Source organism: Rousettus aegyptiacus, unplaced genomic scaffold, assembly GCF_014176215.1.
Source record: "Rousettus aegyptiacus isolate mRouAeg1 unplaced genomic scaffold, mRouAeg1.p scaffold_m13_p_6, whole genome shotgun sequence".
Classification (NCBI taxonomy): domain Eukaryota; kingdom Metazoa; phylum Chordata; class Mammalia; order Chiroptera; family Pteropodidae; genus Rousettus; species Rousettus aegyptiacus.
This window is the reverse complement of record NW_023416309.1, coordinates 112062263-112080452: the sequence shown is the minus strand read 5'-3', so window position 1 is coordinate 112080452 and position 18190 is coordinate 112062263. Positions and strand designations below refer to the sequence as shown.

The 18190-nt window shown below is 51.1% G+C and overlaps 3 protein-coding genes across 9 annotated transcripts; 2 read left to right on the top strand and 1 right to left on the bottom strand.

Moving 5' to 3' along the window:
- The first annotated feature begins 84 nt into the window (after positions 1-84).
- SRSF2 (serine and arginine rich splicing factor 2) lies at positions 85-3967 on the top strand. 3 transcript variants are annotated; one of them, XR_001596710.2, is made up of 4 exons: positions 85-674; positions 935-1245; positions 1522-1625; positions 2273-3967. XR_001596710.2 is itself a non-coding variant. In XM_016143186.2 (3 exons), the coding sequence occupies exons 1-2, from the start codon at positions 313-315 to the stop codon at positions 1236-1238; spliced, it is 666 nt and encodes a 221-aa protein (XP_015998672.1). In that variant the 5' UTR covers positions 86-312; the 3' UTR covers positions 1239-1245; positions 2273-3967. The 3 variants fall into 3 exon arrangements, 1 of the variants encoding a protein (XP_015998672.1); XR_001596709.2 differs by lacking the exon at positions 1522-1625 and having other exon boundaries at positions 86-674; positions 2273-2370; positions 2878-3967; XM_016143186.2 differs by lacking the exon at positions 1522-1625 and having other exon boundaries at positions 86-674.
- On the bottom strand, positions 3556-7945 carry METTL23 (methyltransferase like 23). Of its 3 annotated transcripts, XM_016143180.2 has the most exons (5): positions 7549-7945; positions 5627-5731; positions 4234-4471; positions 4069-4153; positions 3556-3931 (listed from the first exon to the last, which is right to left on the bottom strand). In XM_016143180.2, exons 2-5 carry the CDS (start codon positions 5708-5710, stop codon positions 3766-3768), a joined length of 573 nt encoding a protein of 190 aa, XP_015998666.1. In that variant the 5' UTR covers positions 5711-5731; positions 7549-7945; the 3' UTR covers positions 3556-3765. The 3 variants fall into 3 exon arrangements, with proteins under 3 accessions (XP_015998666.1, XP_015998667.1, XP_015998669.1); XM_016143181.2 differs by lacking the exon at positions 5627-5731 and having other exon boundaries at positions 7549-7721; XM_016143183.2 differs by lacking the exon at positions 7549-7945 and having other exon boundaries at positions 4234-4473; positions 5646-5730.
- A 170-nt stretch (positions 7946-8115) lies between these two features.
- On the top strand, positions 8116-17475 carry JMJD6 (jumonji domain containing 6, arginine demethylase and lysine hydroxylase). 3 transcript variants are annotated; one of them, XM_016143177.2, is made up of 7 exons: positions 8116-8440; positions 8926-9314; positions 9765-10051; positions 10864-10999; positions 12297-12435; positions 13249-13376; positions 14527-17475. In XM_016143177.2, exons 1-7 carry the CDS (start codon positions 8312-8314, stop codon positions 14561-14563), a joined length of 1245 nt encoding a protein of 414 aa, XP_015998663.1. In that variant the 5' UTR covers positions 8116-8311; the 3' UTR covers positions 14564-17475. The 3 variants fall into 3 exon arrangements, 2 of the variants coding, with proteins under 2 accessions (XP_015998663.1, XP_015998664.1); XR_001596706.2 differs by lacking the exon at positions 14527-17475 and adding an exon at positions 11462-11555 and having other exon boundaries at positions 8122-8440; XM_016143178.2 differs by lacking the exon at positions 14527-17475 and having other exon boundaries at positions 8126-8440; positions 13249-13665.
- The last annotated feature ends 715 nt before the right edge of the window (positions 17476-18190 follow it).

Here is an 18190-nt window from a genome sequence, read left to right as displayed (position 1 = left end):
CGGGGCGGGGCGAGCCAATCAGAGGATTCATTTCCGGGTGCGGGCGCCATTTTGTGAGGAGGCGTATAAATAGGCGCTGAGGCCGGCCGCTCGCCCAGTTGCTTGCGTGCTGTGGTCGGCTGTGGGTCTTTTTCCGCTCGCGTTCCGTGGGGCCTTTCGAAAACGTTTCCACGCGGGAGCCAACGGCCAGCGGAGAGGCGCGGCGTCGAGCCGAGCTAGTCGGGGAAACCGCCTCAGCCGAGCGCGCGGGCGCCCCCAGGGCGTTAGTTTTTTCGGCGCGCAGTCGCGGGGCCCGGCCGACTCTCCAGAGCCATGAGTTACGGTCGCCCGCCTCCCGATGTGGAGGGCATGACCTCCCTCAAGGTGGACAACCTGACCTACCGCACCTCGCCCGACACGCTGAGGCGCGTCTTCGAGAAGTACGGGCGCGTCGGCGACGTGTACATCCCGCGGGACCGCTACACCAAGGAGTCCCGCGGCTTCGCCTTCGTCCGCTTCCACGACAAGCGCGACGCCGAGGACGCCATGGACGCCATGGACGGCGCCGTGCTGGACGGCCGCGAGTTGCGGGTGCAGATGGCGCGCTACGGCCGCCCCCCGGACTCGCACCATAGCCGCCGGGGACCGCCACCCCGCAGGTACGGGGGTGGCGGCTACGGACGCCGGAGCCGCAGGTAAACGGGGCGGGGCCCCGGGTGGGCGCACAAAGGTCCGCGGAAGCACGTGGTGGCGGCCGAGCCGGGGGGCGCCCCCCGGGCCTCCGAGCCGGCCCCGCGTCCCGCCCCGGCGGGCGGGCGGGCGGCCGGGCGGGGCGGCCGGGCTCGCGACCAGGGAAATGGCGTCGCGGCGGCGGGCGGCGAGATAATGGCGGCCGGGGCGGGCGGGGCGCGGCCCGATCGCGGAACCCTCACCCCACGCCCGTCCCCGCCCGCAGCCCCAGGAGGCGCCGCCGCAGCCGCTCCCGGAGCCGGAGCCGGTCCAGGTCCCGGAGTCGATCTCGCTACAGCCGCTCCAAGTCTCGGTCCCGCACCCGCTCGAGGTCGCGGTCCACCTCAAAGTCCAGGTCGGCGCGAAGATCCAAGTCCAAGTCGTCCTCGGTCTCCAGATCTCGCTCGCGGTCCAGGTCCAGATCCAGGTCCAGGAGTCCTCAGCCCGTGTCCAAGAGGGAGTCCAAGTCCAGGTCGCGGTCCAAGAGCCCCCCCAAGTCTCCTGAAGAGGAAGGAGCGGTGTCCTCTTAAGCAAACGGTAATGTCCATGGGGATCCGAGACGCACGACCCGAACTCAGAAATGGGGATTGGAGTAGTGTTTTCGATCCGCGTTAATAGAAAAGTGGCTCCTAACGTTAGGAGTGCTGCTCTGAGCTAACTCAGCTTTGGGAGTAATACTGAAGAGGGGTCTGCAGGAAGGATGTGTATAAAGCTTAGATAATTATGGCTGTTTCGTGAACTGTTTGAGACCTATTAATGAAAATGACTATTTCTTGCTGTTTTTATCCAACGTCTGCATTTTCCCCTTTAAAGCTGCGGTCTCCTGTTTGATAAAAGAATATTGGCCAGTATTGCAGATTTTAACTGATTTGGCTGATCCTCCAGGGACCAGTTTCTGTGGGCGTGTATTGGAGCAGGTTTGTCTTTAAATGTTAAAGATGCACTATCCTCTTAGAGAAAACAATCAGTTCAACTATTGTTGTACTGACTGGGACCTCATTATTCTAATGGATGTGGCAAACGAATTGCAAAAAAGGAGCAATGAACTTTTGGAACCCCAAAAATTAACAGGTATTGCACTGGGCGGGGAAAGGATAGTGTGTCTTTAACTCTCAAATTGTTTGGTCCTATTTTTTAAAAGGAAAGGGCCCTAAGTAGCTCAGATATTAAAGCATTCTCAATTGCCAAATGTTTCATTTGAAAACTAAAATTTATCTTGAAATGTAGACTAATTTTCTGATTTCAAGTTTTTGTTTGGATACAGCCCTCTTTTTTTTTCCTTTTTTTTTTTTTCTTTTTTTCTTTTTCTTCCCCCCTTACCATTTTTCATCTTGGTTATTTGACCAAGAACACATAAACACAAATTTGTAGATCCTGATGGTAGTAGCCTTTGTGAAATTTTCCTAATTGGGCCTTTAAAAAACAATGGCTGGGTGGAACCTTTCTATAACCTACTTGTTTCACCAGAGCCTTAGTAAGTACATGCCTGAAATTGAAACCATGTGCGCTTTGGTAACCTCATACTAATGGAAGGTAAACTGAACTTACTTCTTTTCAAACCTAGATGTGTCGACAAGCAACATAACAGAAAACTTGGGGGAAAGGACCACATACTCAGTCCATCGGAAGAGTCCTTGGAACAAGCAACTGGCTATTGAAAAGGTTATTTTGTAACATTTTGTCTAACTTTTTACTTGTTTTAAGCTTTGCCTCAGGTGGCAAACTTCATTTTATGTGCCATTTTGTTGCTGTTATTCAAATTTCTTGTAATTTAGTGAGGTGAACGACTTCAGATTTCATTATTGGCTTGGATATTTGAGGTAAAATTTCCTTTTTGTTTATATAGTGCTGACTTTTTTTGTTTGAAATTAAACAGATTGGTAACCTAATTTGTGGCCTCCTGACTTTTAAGGAAACATGTGCAGCCATTACACACAGCCTAAAGCTGTCAAGAGATTGACTCAGCATTGCCTTCATTCCTTAAATTAAAAACCTACAAAAGTTGGTGTAAATTTGTTTGTATGTGTTATTTACCTTCAGATCTAAATGGTAATCTGAATCCAAATTTGTATAAAGACTTTTCAAGTGATGAAAAGACTTGATTTTTTTGAAAGGATTGTTTACCAAACACAATTCTAATCTCTTCTCTTATGTATTTTTGTGCACTAGGCGCAGTTGTGTAGCAGTTGAGTAATGCTGGTTAGCTGTTAAGGTGGCGTGTTGCAGTGCAGAGTGCTTGGCTGTTTCCTGTTTTCTCCTGGTTGCTCCTGTGTAAAGATGCCTTGTCGTGCAGAAACAAATGGCTGTCCAGTTTATTAAAATGCCTGACAACTGCACTTCCAGTCACCCGGGCCTTGCATATAAATAACGGAGCATACAGTGAGCACATCTAGCTGATGATAAAAACACCTTTTTTTTTCTACCCCCAAATGGGTAAAATGATCATCTTCATGTATGAACTTAAAATATGAAAAATGTTAAGGAAGCAAATGGTTTGTAACTTTGTAAGTACTTATGACATGGTGTATCTTTTTGCTCATATTCTGTACTATAACCATTGTTTCTGTAGTTTAATTAAAACGTTTTCTTGGTGTTAGCTTTTCTCAGAACATGTCTTGGTCTTTTTTCCTTTATTTGAAAGACCTGTGCAATTTCTTTGTGAATGTTAACTGACTGTATAGTATGAAAGTGAAATGTTTAGCTGACTTTTCAAGTGGAAATGCCAGTTCAGCACCCACCATCCCTAAAATCAATGCTCTTAAGGTAGCACTTTCTGGAGCTTGTGGGTGTCTGCCCCCTTCTCATAACTTAATTTATCCCCTATTTTTATGACTTAGGAACAATCAGTCCTTTTTCTAATAGGTGTTTTAATTTTTGTTTTCATGTAACCCACTGAGTGTCGTCTAGGTGACCCATCACAAACAAAGGCAAACAGATCTGACCATCTTCAAATCCACCGCTTGTATTCTCAAGATGCTGAAGTGGTCTGAGTCCTAGCTGGCATGCCAGGTTGCTAATCAGTATTGACATTGTTCCAAAACAGCTTGTAGGTGTAATTCAGAGACTGTCCTTTGCAAAGGAAATGACCAGCATTTCAACAGTATGTCTTCCTGGAAGGACAGATTCTGCTATATCTTCTTTGTCTGCATCAAAAGATTCCAAAGGAATGTGGACACATTTCATATCCCACTTGTAGAGCAAAGCTTCAAGTGACCAGTCAGCACTGAAAAAAAAAATAAATCATTTTTAAAAATCGTAATTTTTCCTGTTTTGCTTCAGATATATTTTCATTTTATCCTTAAACTAGGTATTAGTAAGGCTTAAGCTGATTTTTAAACTAATTGAGAGAATTGGGCTTACCTTCTTATCTGGTAAGTAGACCACAGTTGAACCTTGGGGTTCTTCTGCATCAAAAAGTATACTGTAGTTAAAATGTCTTCAAAGTCTGAGAAGAAAAGACTTGTTAATAGACTTAATTAACATTGCACATCTGGCGGAATTTATTCAAGAGGAAAAAAGGTTTACCTTCTGGTTCAAAGAACACATCAGATGCAAGGATGATATCTTGTGGTGGAAGAGCCAGAAGGTCCTGAGATATGTGGCCCCATGTTAGTCCTACAACACGCACCTGGGGCAGATTATTCATCTGGCAGCTTTGCCAGCAGATTTCTAGACAGTGAGGCAGCTCTGAACTGTCTGACAGAATCACCTCAGCACCACATTTTGCAGCTATAATTCCTGGAAGGCTTGTTCCAGCTCCAATCTAATACAAGTTTAAAAGATGACATTTCAAACTGGGGGATTGAGAATTTGGGATCTTTACTGTTTCATTTTAAGTACAGGCTCAATGCGTTTTTGAACTTGTCTATAAAACGAGCTTGGGCTATGAATTTGTGACGACTTCCTTGTGGTTCCCCTTAATTGGGTCAAAGGGTAGTTAGTTACCTTATGCAGGGCCCTGTGTTCTACAACTGACAATGCTTCTGAATTCTCAGTTCATCCAAGGAAGTAGTCTGAGGATGCTTACTCTGTCATTTTCAGTTCTCTTATGGTCTATAAAGGAGCTCCTAATTAAAGGACATGTGTCCCTGGAAGCTCAATGGGTGGTTTGCGTGCACGGCCAGTTACTACCAATTTTAATTGCTTTCATTTGGATAAAGACTGACAGGTCTGTGACATGGCTTTCCACTGAAGAGGACTTTCCAGTTGGGTCTTGAAAGGGACAAGGCACTAAGGAATACCAAAGAATGCTTTTAACATACTGAAACAAAAGCTACCCTTTTTCCAGTTTTAGGATGGGCATAGAGATTCTCAACTCTTCTGAATGCCTAGCAATTGCCACTATTTGGGGCCTGAGGTATGCCAAATGCCTTCCCTACCCTTCATTTCATTTACATCTTTTGCAAAAGTTAGGTGTCCTTAAGCTTCTGATTTATCTTTAGCCTTCGGGTTTAAGCATAGTACTATTTCTGCAAACTTGACAAGTTTCTCCAAGCCTTAAGTAGTCTCAAGTCAGGTAGAATGAGAAAGAACCCGAGGTACATTTTTAAAACTAATACCAAGATTTCAGAAAATGGGAAGGGCTATTTTGTGCAAAAGACAAGTGTTCAGCCCAAATTACCCTGTTGGGACACCTTGGAAAGATGGCTGTAATGACTGCTTCCATGCCAAGATTCCATAACTAAAATTAGATCAGCTTCACTTTGAATAAGAGATCAGGAAACTAAGGGCCAGATAGTAAATATTTTAGTCTTGGTGAGCCGCTTTAAAAAAATAAAATAAAAAGCATTCTCAGCTCACATACCTTAAAAGCTAGCCAAATCACCCCAACTTTAAAATGTTTAACAAAGGCCAAGAACAAAACATGTAGACATCAAATTGAACACAGGATCTTTTGAAACCCCGAAGGTACTTGTACCTCCAAGACAGCCTTTCCTGGCAGCGATCTTCTGTGAAACCACAGGTACTGGGCCAGGACCACAGCACAGGGCCAAACATACATTCCATATTGAAGATGCAGGACCTGAAAAGAATTTTTGCTACATATGGCTCATCTGCTAGAAGCCAGAATATTTACTTATAAAAAAATTACTGAGTGTTGGGCACTGGCATCCATTACAAAAAAAGAGTTGTCTGCTCTAATTCACATCCTATGGGGATGTAGAAAACTGCAATAACCATGTGATGAGCACTCGATACACATTTATTCAAGCATTTATCCACGGACTGAGTGACTTAGTCTATTTTAGGCTGAGGATGTAACTCATGGAGCATATATACACCCTACTGGGGAGAGAGGCAACAAGTAAGCAAATGAAGATATTTTTGGTTGGTGATAATGCTACAAATGACATAAAACGGGGACGCAAGAGTAACCGGAGGAAGCGGAGAGGACAACGGCCACAAGGTGGCTACCCCAGATAGGGAGAGAGGATGATTCAGGCAAAGGCCCAGAAGCAAGAATTGACACTTCCGGCTGGAGGTTGGAGGCAAGTCTGTGTAGTGCAAGCAGAGGTCACAGGAAAGGCAGGGCCCGCCAAGTGGGGTCATGTAGGCTACAGAAAGTTCAGCTTTTAAGTGCAAGAAGATATTGGAGGCTTTGAAGCACAGGCATAACTTGAAATGCTGAAGGGAAACCATTTCCTAGGAAGATACAGAGGTCTGAGTGGAGCTGAATCCTATCGTGACAGAAAGGCGGTCAGCTTACAAAATTAGAAAGCCTTTGAAAAGGCAAAGAATTGTGAGCCTGGTATGTAGGGAGGCAAGACAACAGCCCACAACTCTGGAATGAGCCTGAGTTTAAACTCCCCATCTGTAATTTACTAGCTGTGACCTCACTTAAGTCATTAAACCTGTCTGTGCTTCGGTTCCCTCAACTGCAAAACTATCTAATAGGATGACTAGGAAGACTCAATGCAAACTACTTACTTAGTACAGTGCCAGGCACAAAATAAGCATACAAAGTTAGAGACTATTAAACTGCAAAACCGCAAATCTTTTCATTTTTTGGAGCAAAGAGTGCCCTAGTGGGGTGGTAGAAAAGGGGGCCGAAGTGGTAAAAGAATCAAAGGTGAAGGAACTAAAGTGTGAATTTATTCAATCCACTCGACAAAAATGTTAGCGCCTAAAATATGTTAGGCATGAATAAAAGAAACAAAAATGCCCTGGTAGATTTTACCTGGGAGCATGATTTCTGAACAGAGCATATTTGCGTGTAAAGAAAAGAGGTCTCTATTCTCACAGAGAGTATCTTCACTCCCTAAAGTTGGGAAGAAACCCAAATGAGTATTTCAACTTAAAGGCGTTTAGAAACTATCAGAAATGGGTTCCGCTGGAGTCTTAAAATCCTTGTAAACTGTTTTTCATTTTAAATTGTTACTGTTATGTCAAAATCTAATGAAACACCACGTGAAAGTGCTTTGAAAAACCGGACGCATTTTAGATATAACTATCATTGAGTTTGGGGGCAGCCCTGAGCTAAAAGGAAGTGAATGCCAACCCAAAAAAAAACTTTATTTGGGTTGTGTGATTAAAATCCCCGGTCCCAGATAAAGCTGAATTAAGAAGCCCTTCAACGAGATCAAAGAAAATATTTGGTGCCACTTTTTTGACAGGAAATACTTAGTGTGAAGAGGCCCATTCCTGGCAGGGTCCTCAAATTCATCACTGAAAGACATGTAATATGCCAAAAGGTTTTATACCAAACCTTTCGCTCTGTGGTCCATCCTAAGGCAGGAAGCCGCGGACTCCACCCCACCCCACCTCCCGAGAATCGCTCCCGCTCTAGGGCGCCACCGCAAGAGACCATAGACGCTTCCCAGTAAATGCAGCAGCACGCACCTGCGGGACGCAGACCTCCAGCACGGCCCCCTCCGCCCCCGGACCCGGCTGCTCCGAGAATCGAAAGCGTTGGGCCCGGACCACATGCCCGCGGAGGTCATGCTCGCTCAGGGGGGACTCGGTGGCCCCCGGGAGGGCGGGCAGCAGCGGACGGCGCCCGGCTGCCAGTTTGCGCGCGCCAGCCCCCTGTGCCGACTGGGGCTGCTTCCCCGGCGCCACGTGGCCCTCCGCGGGCCCCGTCGGGTCGCTAAAGCCCGAAAGCAAGAAGGGGAGAAGTACTCCAGGGCGACAAAGTGACTGAGCACGGAGAACAGAACGAAAACTAAGCAAATGAGATGCAGAGAAGACAGCCCCCCACGCTGCGCTGGCGGAAGCTGGAAGCGGAGAGGCGGGGCATCTCCGGAAGTGGCGTAACCGGAAGCTGGCGTGGGAGAGGCGGGGCCTCAGAGAGGTGGCTTCTTGGCAGGCCTGACCTTCCCAACATGGCGGAAATCCGGCGCGTGTGAGGGCGGAACCTGAAGTGCCAAAGCCAATGGCTGACCGTGAGAGGACGGGGGGCGGGGAAGACGGCAGCCGCACGCCCAACCCGAGGCCCGGGATGGTGGTTGGGGAGTGAATTTTCTGGAAAGCGACTTTAAAGGCGCCGGTCCAGAGTGAAGGGCGTTTCAGTGCTGCCGCCGCCTGGGCCGGGAAGGGGGCGCGCGTTGGTGGCAGGAACCGTGTGCGCCGAGGTCGTCGCGGAACCAGCTGGTGACCCCGCAGGATGAACCACAAGAGCAAGAAGCGGATCCGCGAGGCCAAGCGGAGTGCGCGTCCGGAGCTGAAGGACTCGCTGGACTGGACCCGGCACAACTACTACGAGAGCTTCTCGCTGAACCCGGCGGCCGTGGCGGTGAGCGGGCGGGGATCGCGGGCCGCGCACCTCCCGTGGGGTAGGGTCCTCCCTCCCCGCGCACGCCGAGCCTGGCACCGCGGAGTTCCGATGGGCCCACCCGCACTCTGCCGGGGTCGGGGTCATTGTGGCCCGGATTCCAGCCCGGGCGCCGCAGTTGCTCCTGCCTCTGCAACTGGACTCTCACGCCCTTGGCACCCTGAAAGAGAAGGCCTGTCGCCCCTTGACCCCTTTGGACAGCAGGGTCCTAGGGAACCCGGCTGTCAAAGGCTACGAGTGGGAGATGCGAAGCCCGCCTCTCCTGTTCGGGTGGTGCTGAGTGCGACGTGCCCGAACACACGCAAGTCCTTTCTTCCCAAAGAGAAGCCAAAACAAAAATCTGGCTCCTCAGGGATGTCATTACTAATCGGCCCTGGGCACATCCTTATTTGCCGCTGGATTTTTTTTTTTTTTTTAACTGGATAGGTCTTTTCTGATGCCCGCAGGATAACGTGGAAAGGGCAGACGCCTTACAGCTGTCGGTGGAAGAATTCGTGGAGCGATACGAAAGGCCTTACAAGCCCGTGGTTCTGCTGAATGCCCAGGAGGGCTGGTCTGCGCAGGAGAAATGGACTCTGGAGCGCCTGAAAAGGAAGTACCGCAACCAGAAGTTCAAGTGTGGGGAGGACAATGATGGCTACTCGGTGAAGATGAAGATGAAGTACTACATCGAGTACATGGAGAGCACTCGAGATGACAGCCCCCTTTACATCTTTGACAGCAGCTACGGTGAACATCCCAAAAGAAGAAAACTTTTGGAAGACTACAAGGTGCCCAAGTTTTTCACTGACGACCTTTTCCAGTATGCGGGGGAGAAGCGCAGGCCCCCTTACAGGTAGAGTACCGGGTCCAGCCCTCTCTACAGCTGCATGTGTCTGCCAGCTCCCTCGGCTAACCTTTTCCCAAAACCGTAGATGGTTCTCCCTGCACATAGAGCTGACTTAGGGGGCTACTAATGCCCGCCCAGTCCTACTGCCAGACTGCTTTAATTGGGCTGGGGTGCCACCGGGCATCGGGATTTCTGAAAACTTCCTCGGTGATTCAAACATGCAACCAAAGTTGAGCCACTAGTCTATGAGGAAAGTTTTGATAGTTAAAAGCCCGTCAGTGATTTTTCCTTTTTCTGTTATTCTGTGCACAATTCACTCAGCATGTCTATGTCCTACAATTTGTGTGGTTTTGAAACAAAGATAACATTGTATAAAACCATAGAGTTACTGTTTTGTGGTGTGTGTGTGTGTATAGTTAAATTACCCTTCACGTATTGGATATTCCCCTCCTTTAGGTGGTTTGTGATGGGGCCGCCACGCTCTGGAACCGGAATTCACATTGACCCACTGGGAACCAGTGCCTGGAATGCCTTAGTTCAAGGCCACAAGCGCTGGTGCCTGTTCCCTACCAGCACACCCAGGGAACTCATCAAGGTGACCCGTGAAGAAGGAGGGAACCAGCAAGATGAAGCTATTACCTGGTTTAATATCATTTATCCCCGGACACAGCTTCCAACCTGGCCACCTGAATTTAAACCCCTGGAAATATTACAAAAACCAGGAGAGACTGTCTTCGTACCAGGTATAGATGACCTGAAAGAAAATACTTTCTTTGAATTTAGTGATTTGTCGTTTTGGAGCAGAACTACATATAGAGTGAGCCAAAGAGACTTCGCTGCACACTAACAATGAATTGACCTGTGCCCACCTCCGACAGTAATATGGCACCGCTGGCCACGTGTCTCATAACCTAAACATATAATGACTATTGATAAACCCTACTCGTTTTTATCTTTAGTACTTACCTAGTGTCGTGTGTATGTTCTTTGACTCGTGCATATTTCTGTAAATTGGAGTTTTGGTACAACATAGCACTGGGTGGGTCGAGTCAGGAGATAGTGACTTAGACCCAAGAGGCAGGAAACCCCACGCCTGATGCTGCGGGGTCCTTCTGACAGGCCGAGTACTGGGAGTAAGAGCATGTAAGGTGGGCTTCCTTCTCCGAGCCAAAGCACTTGCTGCTGTTACAGCCTGGGTCACAGCTTTGGGTTAGCTGGGGTGGACACACTTGTTTGTAAAGGACCAGAGAGTAAATATTTTAGGCTCTGCGGCCAGATGGTCCCTGTCACAATTGCTCAGCTCTGCCCATGTGAGCCCTAGACCATCCATAAATCAACAGGCGTGGCCGTACTCCAGTAGAACTTTACACAGACGGGTCGTTGGTGATTCTCGGCCCAGGAGGAGCGTTTGCCATGCTGGATCCAGTCTCTGAGGCTCTCCCTTGTGCATCGGAATCCTCTGCCTCTGAAGCTCATTGGTCGTGCGAAGCTCATGTTTTAGAGTGCTTGTGTGCAGAACCAAACCGTGTTTAACTGTTGGTTTGTTGGATTTCAGGAGGCTGGTGGCACGTTGTCCTCAATCTTGACACCACCATTGCCATCACGCAGAATTTTGCCAGTAGCACCAACTTCCCTGTTGTTTGGCACAAGACGGTAAGAGGGAGACCAAAGTTATCGAGGAAATGGTATAGGTGAGAGACGTTTTTTTCCTCATTCTTGCTTTGTTCCGGTTTCCACCCCAGAGATAAAATGGAAAGTGTTCACTGCTGCAGTAACGTGCTGGTTTTAGACTCGCCTGGAAGAAAGCTGGGACCGCCAAAGCCCGTGGGGCGAGGAGAGCGGGTCCCTGGTCAGGGCTAGTCTCAGGGTGCTCGCCAGCCACGAGGCAGCAGGGTGAGACTGCATGTCGATCCAAGCCAGTCAGTCAAAACACGGTCACGATCGGGATTGTTGCTCGTTTTTTTGTTTTTTTGTTTCTGATTTTTGTTGTTTTCCCAAAGCTAGCACTAGCAAAGGAAACCGTTATGTTTGAGTTTTATTTCGATTATTTCTTTAACTTACCCAGAAGCATTATTCCCATTTGAACTTATTGCCTTCAGTTCTTGTGAGCGAGGTGACTGCCCTGGAGACTTAGCTCCTCTGTTTATCCACAGAACAGATACAGCACGGGCAGCGGCAGTGCAAGCCACCCCCAGCCACCCCGTGCCACTGTGTCCCAACCCTGACCTGGAGGGACCAGCTCTCGGGGTAAGAGAGGGATTCTGGCTTGTTCAGTGCTCAGCCTCCCTGCTGAGAGGGCCAGCAGGGTGGTGGCTTTGTTCTCCCCAGACTCTGGGGCATCCGAGGCCCACGTCCTCCCTCCCGTAGGCCGCTGCGTGCTGCATTTTGGTCATTCTAAGGCCTTCCCTCACAGCAGACCTTTGGTCCCTGGTTACAGAGGATGCTAGGTCAGGGTCCTCCGGGGGGGGCTGCTGCCTCTGAAAGTCCAGCTCAATTTTACCTTCGAGCGAGGGGGGCCCTCTCTGTAACTTGACACTTCTTATTTCTTACAAACCTAATTGTTTCTACGTTTATAAATAGAATTTAACCAATCCCAATGCCAATCATTAAGTGCTGTGCTGTGGAAGGAAAAGGTTAAAATAAAATCAGCTAGGAAAAGTTCAGGAAAAAAATGAGACTGTTTCTCCCAAGAGGAAAAAACTAAAACGAACTCGAAACGTCGCCTGCCGCGTCGGCGGCCCGTCTGGCCCGCCAGTGTGGTGGACCGCGCGTGGCTCGTTTTCCTTTTGGAAAAGCCCGAGCAGCATGTCGGGGCTGCCGTTCCCAGCCTCGGACCCAGGTGCTCACCGCTCCACGTCACTCGTTCCGACAGAGGTGCCTGGCGTCCCCGGGCGCTTCCGAGAGAGGCAGGGCTCGGCCTTGAGTCTGGGTTACTGTGTGTGGGTGTCGCCGCTCGTCCCAGCACTGAACGTGTGTCTTGTCTCTCAGGATCCTGAAGCAAGAGCACCCCGAGCTGGCGGTCCTGGCTGACTCCGTTGACCTGCAGGAGTCCACAGGGATCGCCTCAGACAGCTCCAGCGACTCCTCCAGCTCCTCCAGCTCCAGCTCGTCCGACTCAGACTCAGAGGTGAGACCTTGCCCTCACCCCAGGCCCCAGGACAGGGCACCCCGTGAAAACCAGACGCGACTCGCCCTCCTCCCCCAGAGGGAGAAAGACGTGAACGGTCTCCACTTTCTTCCAAGAACTACAACTCCCAGCATTCCTGCTATGTGGAGACATTTGCCCGTTTGATAGCTTCACATGTGTACGTTAATCGTCACAACGTCAAGAGGTTGAAAGAGTCCTTGGGGACTCCATTAAGTAAAAGGCCCAGGGGTGCAGTGTCGCAGACGCCAGCATGCTGACCTCAGGTCCAGGTTAAGGATTCTCCCCGTGGGCGGTGGAGTGTGAGCTAGAAACCCAGCAAATTCAGTGGCTTGCAGAAGCTGACGTTGGGTGAGGGTCCTGTGCCCTCAGCAGCCGACGTCTCTGTCTCGTGACTGCATAATCCGATGGTCCCTTCCTCGTGCGGGAGGTGGCGCATCTTATGTTAAGTGCTGCACTTGCACGCATCGGGCTGCGTGCTGGCCAGCGGAAGTCCGTAACGCGGACTCGGAACGCTGGCCGTACGTGTTCTCGGAGTGGGCGTCCTGACGTCACACAGAGGACCCTTCCATTAGAGACCACTGGGGGGACACCTGCCACCTGAGGGCAGATCGTAGTCCTGCGGGAGCCAGGCACGTCTGGGGAGAGGCGTGTGCAGACCGTGCTACAAAGCGGTCACAAGTGGCCGCTGTGCTCCTGGGGGACAGAGGGCGACATTTGCGTCATCTCCGGAGATCGGAGGTTTGTTTAGTTACGTGCGGGCTGAGCTTCTGTTTCTCCTCCTGCCGCGTCCAGTGCGAGTCGGGGTCTGAAGGCGACGGGACGGTGCACCGCAGGAAGAAGAGGAGGACGTGCAGCATGATGGGGAACGGGGACACCACCTCCCAGGACGACTGTGTGAGCAAAGAGCGCAGCTCCTCCAGGTGACCGACACGGCCGTGGCCTGTGTAGGAGGACGTGCCCGCAGCCGGGGGCAGGGCCCAGGGAGGGCAGCCGGTCGGCCCCCGCGCACCGGGGTCGCCGGCGGACGCGGAGAACGAGCGCGCTCCTGGACGCGAGTCCTTCCACTTAGATTTGCTACCGTAGCTTTTTCTCTGCTACCGACGCAAGTTAACGTGGCTTGTGTTACGCATAAAGGCAAGAACCCGTGTGGATGGTGCCAAGGAGTCCTTCACATTATTTAATAAAAATTAAACACCTTTTATATCTTGATTTTTTTTTTTTCTTTCGAGAAGACCAGAACCTTCCCATGGGGCTCTTATCGTGGTCTCTGACAGTGGCAACTCCCCTGGAGTGCGCCCTCACGGGGAACGGGACGGCAGCGAAGGGGGGAGAGCTGCTCGGGCGTCTTCTGAAAAGCCCGAGCGGTGGCCTCTCGCTTTCTCTCCGTTTGCCGGTGCTGCTCTGACAGTGGGGTCGCAGCAGAGAACTCAGATTTTTAAATAAAACCTTACTCGTGTCTCCAATTAAAAGCCAGATCGGACTTATAAATAAATTAAGTTAAACCGTAGTCTCTTGCAAGCACCTACCTGCCTTAGTGCTGGGCACGCAGCAGGCTCACAGTGAGGTCTGGCAACCCCAGGGCCCGTGAGTGCCAGAGCCCTGTGTTTGACATGCGAGCCAGAGTGTCTGCCAGCAGCAGCGAGGGGCGAGGTCTAGGGAAGGTGATAAAACCCTGAAGTTCATAGGACGCTGAGCGTGTGACGTCCTTACCCGCGCTCAGGTCACTCCTGTGCGGGTCTCGTCCTCCCGGCACCGGAGTGTTTTCTCCGACGTGCTCCGACGGTTCCAGACCCACAGCCCTCTCTGTCGTCTTCTCGCGTTCTCGGAGGTCTGGCCGGAATTCCACGCGGAGATTCGGGTGTCTTGTTCCAGGGAACTTACCAGGCTGGAACGTGCATGCCTCGGCCCATCCTCGGATGTCTCCTCCTGCCTTTCCAAGTCGTTTCTGTTGTTGCAGACGCGTGTCTGTCCTTCAGGCGCGATTAGTCGCCCCGGGGGCCCCGGGGTTCCAGCGCTGCGCCAGCGTGCCCTCTGCGTGCGCATTACAGGCGGTTGTACTTTCTTTGGCAGGATTAGGGACACTTGCGGAGGCCGTGCTCACCCCTGAGCAGAGACAGACACTCTCCCTGAGGTGGCTCCCGTGTACGCTGTCGGTGGCCACCCGGCCCCGTTGTCACGCCTTCCGCTCCTCCCTTCTCCTCTGTCTTTGAATGTGGATCGCCTTTCTCTGGTCCAAGCCTCTGTCTTCAGTCGAACGCTGTTTTCACTGCTCACTGAGACTAGATTGTCAAGAAGTGTAACACTTCGGCAAGCTCAGTGAAACGCTGCCGGCTGACGGCATGTTGGGCGAGAAGGTTCTGCGCCGTCTCCTTTAAAACCAACTGGGCGACCACCAGGCTGCAGGGTTGTGATCCTCTGACTGTCTCGTTGCATCGGGCACCTCACCGATGTTGGCACGGAACTTCCACTGTCCACAGAGCCGGCCGCACATGCAGACACCGGAAGTGGTGAGTGCACTTGGACTTGTGTGTGAGCTAGTCGCACGTAAGAAGCACTGCAAGTGCCACCTTCCCACACGTCACCATCCATCCAAAGACGCAGTCAGTGGCAGTAACCCAGCCGGCGAGTGCAGCAGCAGCCGCCACCGCCCCTGCCGTCTCCCGATCTGCTCCCTTCCTCCAGGGTCGGAGGGGCCGTGAGATCCCAGGGGTGGCTGCGTGCGGCGTGTTCGGGGAGGGACGACACGTCGGGGTTGTTCGTGTACAAACAGAGTGGGAAAGGCGTTCAATGTGTTCTTAGCCATAGAACTTAAACTATACATAGGGGCGAGTTCCAGTGTTACAGCTTTAACGGAGTGGTTAGCATTTCCTGACCCTGGGTGGGTCATGTGGCTTTTGTCTAGGAAGCTAGTCCCTATTGTGCCCGAGGCCAGTTTTCTGCATCCTAAAATGCCAACCGAGACCTGTGGCTGGGTTGCATGGGGAGCTTCTGTTACCTTCCTGGCATCGGCACCCATCGTCCTACCTGCTCGTGGTGCTGCTCCCCCCTCCCCCGCCGGGCACCCAGGCTGGAGCAGCAGCCTCTGCTTCCAGGGTGCGCGTGAAGCCAAGCCCTGAAGGCATACTCTGTATGTAAATATCCGAATGGCGTTCCTCCTTTTCAAAAAACTTTTTGTGCTGTCTTCAAAATACTTTTCTCTTTCCCTCAGTATTGCTACCAGGCTGTCAACACTCACCTCTCTCTCAAATGCATACCCACTGCTCCTCTCAACTTCAGTTTAAAGAAAAAAGCAAAACTAAAAGGTCGTTTGCCGCCAGGGGGCGTGGTGAGACGCGTTGCAGTGGCTGGGCCGGGCCAGGAGCAATTTGAATTTGAGAGATTAGCCACCCAGGTTTCCTTCCCCAGGTGCCAAATAAGATTGTTTCATAAACATCCAGAAAGAAGGGATCAAGGGCCCTGATGGCCAGGCCATCAGGGTCAGGAAGGACATGGGAACAAAGGGTCCATCCCAGAGTTAACCCTCCACCCGCCTGGCATGAGCCACTCCTCTGCGCGGTGTCAACAACAGTGAATGAAGGAGACAGCGTTAAACCATTTTTCAGGACTGTTCTCCCACTGATTTTAAAACCAGCAAGATGAGTCCTGAAAGGAGGGATCATGGACTAGTAACCGGGGATGGGGAGGAGCAGGGTGGGCGTGACAGGAGCGGGGCCCTGGGGACAGCCAGGACACGGGGAGGGCGTCGGGCCTTTGGGCATGAGGGAGGCAGCAGTGCCTCACCACCCGCCTCGGGTGCCGGTGCTGCACACAGGTGCTCTGGGCTCTTTAGTATAACGTGACGCCTTCGAGGGGACGGCCACCCAGAAAGGGGCATTATCCACACTTTGCCCGTCTGCAGATAGATGCCCTTTCATTCAGCAGATGCGTGCGTGCCGGGCGGGTACTGTTCTAGGGGCAGGAGAGGTAGCAGGGACAAGCCCAGACCCGGTGGGACCTGATGGGCAGCGAATGTGCCGCCGGTCGCAGGGCCGCCGGTCAGGGTCCGCAGAGCTGTGCTCATAGTTTCACGCCCGGAAAAGCAGGTTCAGACCTTATTAAATGCAAGTTTACGAGATGTTCGTGGAAGAACATGATGATCATGATACCTGTATTCCTAACTTAGTATGTGGCTTCTTTGTAAATTAGCTAAAGGTGTTTAAACTAAGGATCAGCAAGAAAGTTGCTGATGCAAGTGCTCTGCTAACTTAGAGGTTCAGCCTCGATAAGGTTTAGGACTTTAGGCAAGAGTGCGGGATGGAACAGGAGTTTCGCGTGAATGTCGTAGAAAGTGCTGTCTCGGAGGCAGGCGGATAAGCATGCAGCTTAGGTTCCTTGAGTCGTGTGTCGCCTTCTGCGCGGCAGTCATTCGTCACGTGCGTTCGAGCACTGCTGATCCTTCCATGTGGAGTCGTTTCTCCTCCCTGGCTCCTGTCAAGACGCCACAACTGATGTTCCGTGGAGTACAGCAAAGCTACGTGAACTACATGTGTGCCCTCGGGTGGTGGCTCTCAACTTTGTTTACTGTGCGTTCAAACACTTGAAACACCTGGCCCCCACGGAACCCGCCGGGAGCACCGGCCCAGGCCGGCTGGCTCGCGGGCGACCGGACACGCAGGAGCCCCGGGCTGCGCTGAGGGCCCCGGGCCTCTCGCAGGTGTCGGACTGAACACTGAGCAGCCTCTGGTTCTGTCCGTCCCACCGTGGGGTCCACCACGAAATGCCTGTGGTTCTGCCATTTGATTGGTAGTTTTAACTTTCACTTGGATGAAACTCGTTCATCATTTTCAATAAAGCAACTTGATTTGGAGTTGGGTTTTTCGCTTTGTTTCATCTTTGTTTCTTTTTCTGGTAACTGAGTTTGTTTCCACAGTAAGACCTCTTAAATATATACTTTAAAACAATTGGGACAGGGGACAAAAATTAGGCCCCAACACCTTGACTGAAAAGCCCCCCAGTGGTCAAAAGCCAGTAGCCAAGAGATTAACCCCATTCCACATAGTACAGCTGTGGGGCATTTTTCATAAACGGCCACTAATTTTTTTTTTTTTTTTTTTTGCACATTGTCCTTAGTATTATGCGATGAAAGACTAAGCTCACCCTGTTGCTGGAACCCTGTTTGTCACAACCAGAGCTCACGAAGCCAGAGCGTACGTGCATCTTCCATTTAAAAGGAAGCACTCCGTCTGGCATCTTGGCCTATGTCAGACAGCAGCAGCTCAGGCGCTGAGGATTTTCCCAAAAAGTATTAAATGCATTTCAGCAAAAACCAAAACACTGTTTTCGGCAGTGAGCCTTATTTGCCATGGTGCCTGACAAACTTCACCAGCCCAGGATTTATTTACAATGACTAGGGTGGGGGCTGGGAGTCGTAAAGAAATAGTGTTTCTGGTTACAACGCATTTATCTCAAGCATACACTGGTCGTATTTATCTCAAGCATGCCACGGGCCCTGGGAGGATCTGGAAAAACAAAAAGAGGAGACTTCCTTTCCCTGGACTCCCAGAATCATGCAAAGAGGAAAGGCAGTGGGAGAGGCAGCTGACCCAAAGCACTTGGAGCTGGATTCCAGGAGCCTGTCTGTGGGCGGCAGCCGCCTGACCCAGGCGGGTGTTGCAGGCCGCAGGGTCTCAGCCCGGAAGGGGGTTCGCCGGCCGGGACCTGGACATGTACGAAGGCGACTCCGTGGAATAAAGGC

What these genes read in the sequence shown, in the direction of transcription:
- SRSF2 (XM_016143186.2), top strand. Translation starts at nt 313, where the DNA reads ATGAGTTACGGTCGCCCGCCTCCCGATGTGGAGGGCATGACCTCCCTC. An exon ending in TACGGACGCCGGAGCCGCAG is followed by an intron (nt 675 to 934) that starts GTAAACGGGGCG and finishes CCCCGCCCGCAG; the next exon opens with CCCCAGGAGGCGCCGCCGCA.
- METTL23 (XM_016143180.2), bottom strand. Translation starts at nt 5,710, where the DNA reads ATGTATGTTTGGCCCTGTGCTGTGGTCCTGGCCCAGTACCTGTGGTTT. An exon ending in TGTGTTCTTTGAACCAGAAG is followed by an intron (nt 4,154 to 4,233) that starts GTAAACCTTTTT and finishes TTTTCTTCTCAG; the next exon opens with ACTTTGAAGACATTTTAACT. An exon ending in TCTACTTACCAGATAAGAAG is followed by an intron (nt 3,932 to 4,068) that starts GTAAGCCCAATT and finishes TTTTTTTTTCAG; the next exon opens with TGCTGACTGGTCACTTGAAG.
- JMJD6 (XM_016143177.2), top strand. Translation starts at nt 8,312, where the DNA reads ATGAACCACAAGAGCAAGAAGCGGATCCGCGAGGCCAAGCGGAGTGCG. An exon ending in TTATCGAGGAAATGGTATAG is followed by an intron (nt 11,000 to 12,296) that starts GTGAGAGACGTT and finishes CTTGTCTCTCAG; the next exon opens with GATCCTGAAGCAAGAGCACC. An exon ending in AAAGAGCGCAGCTCCTCCAG is followed by an intron (nt 13,377 to 14,526) that starts GTGACCGACACG and finishes TTTCTTTGGCAG; the next exon opens with GATTAGGGACACTTGCGGAG.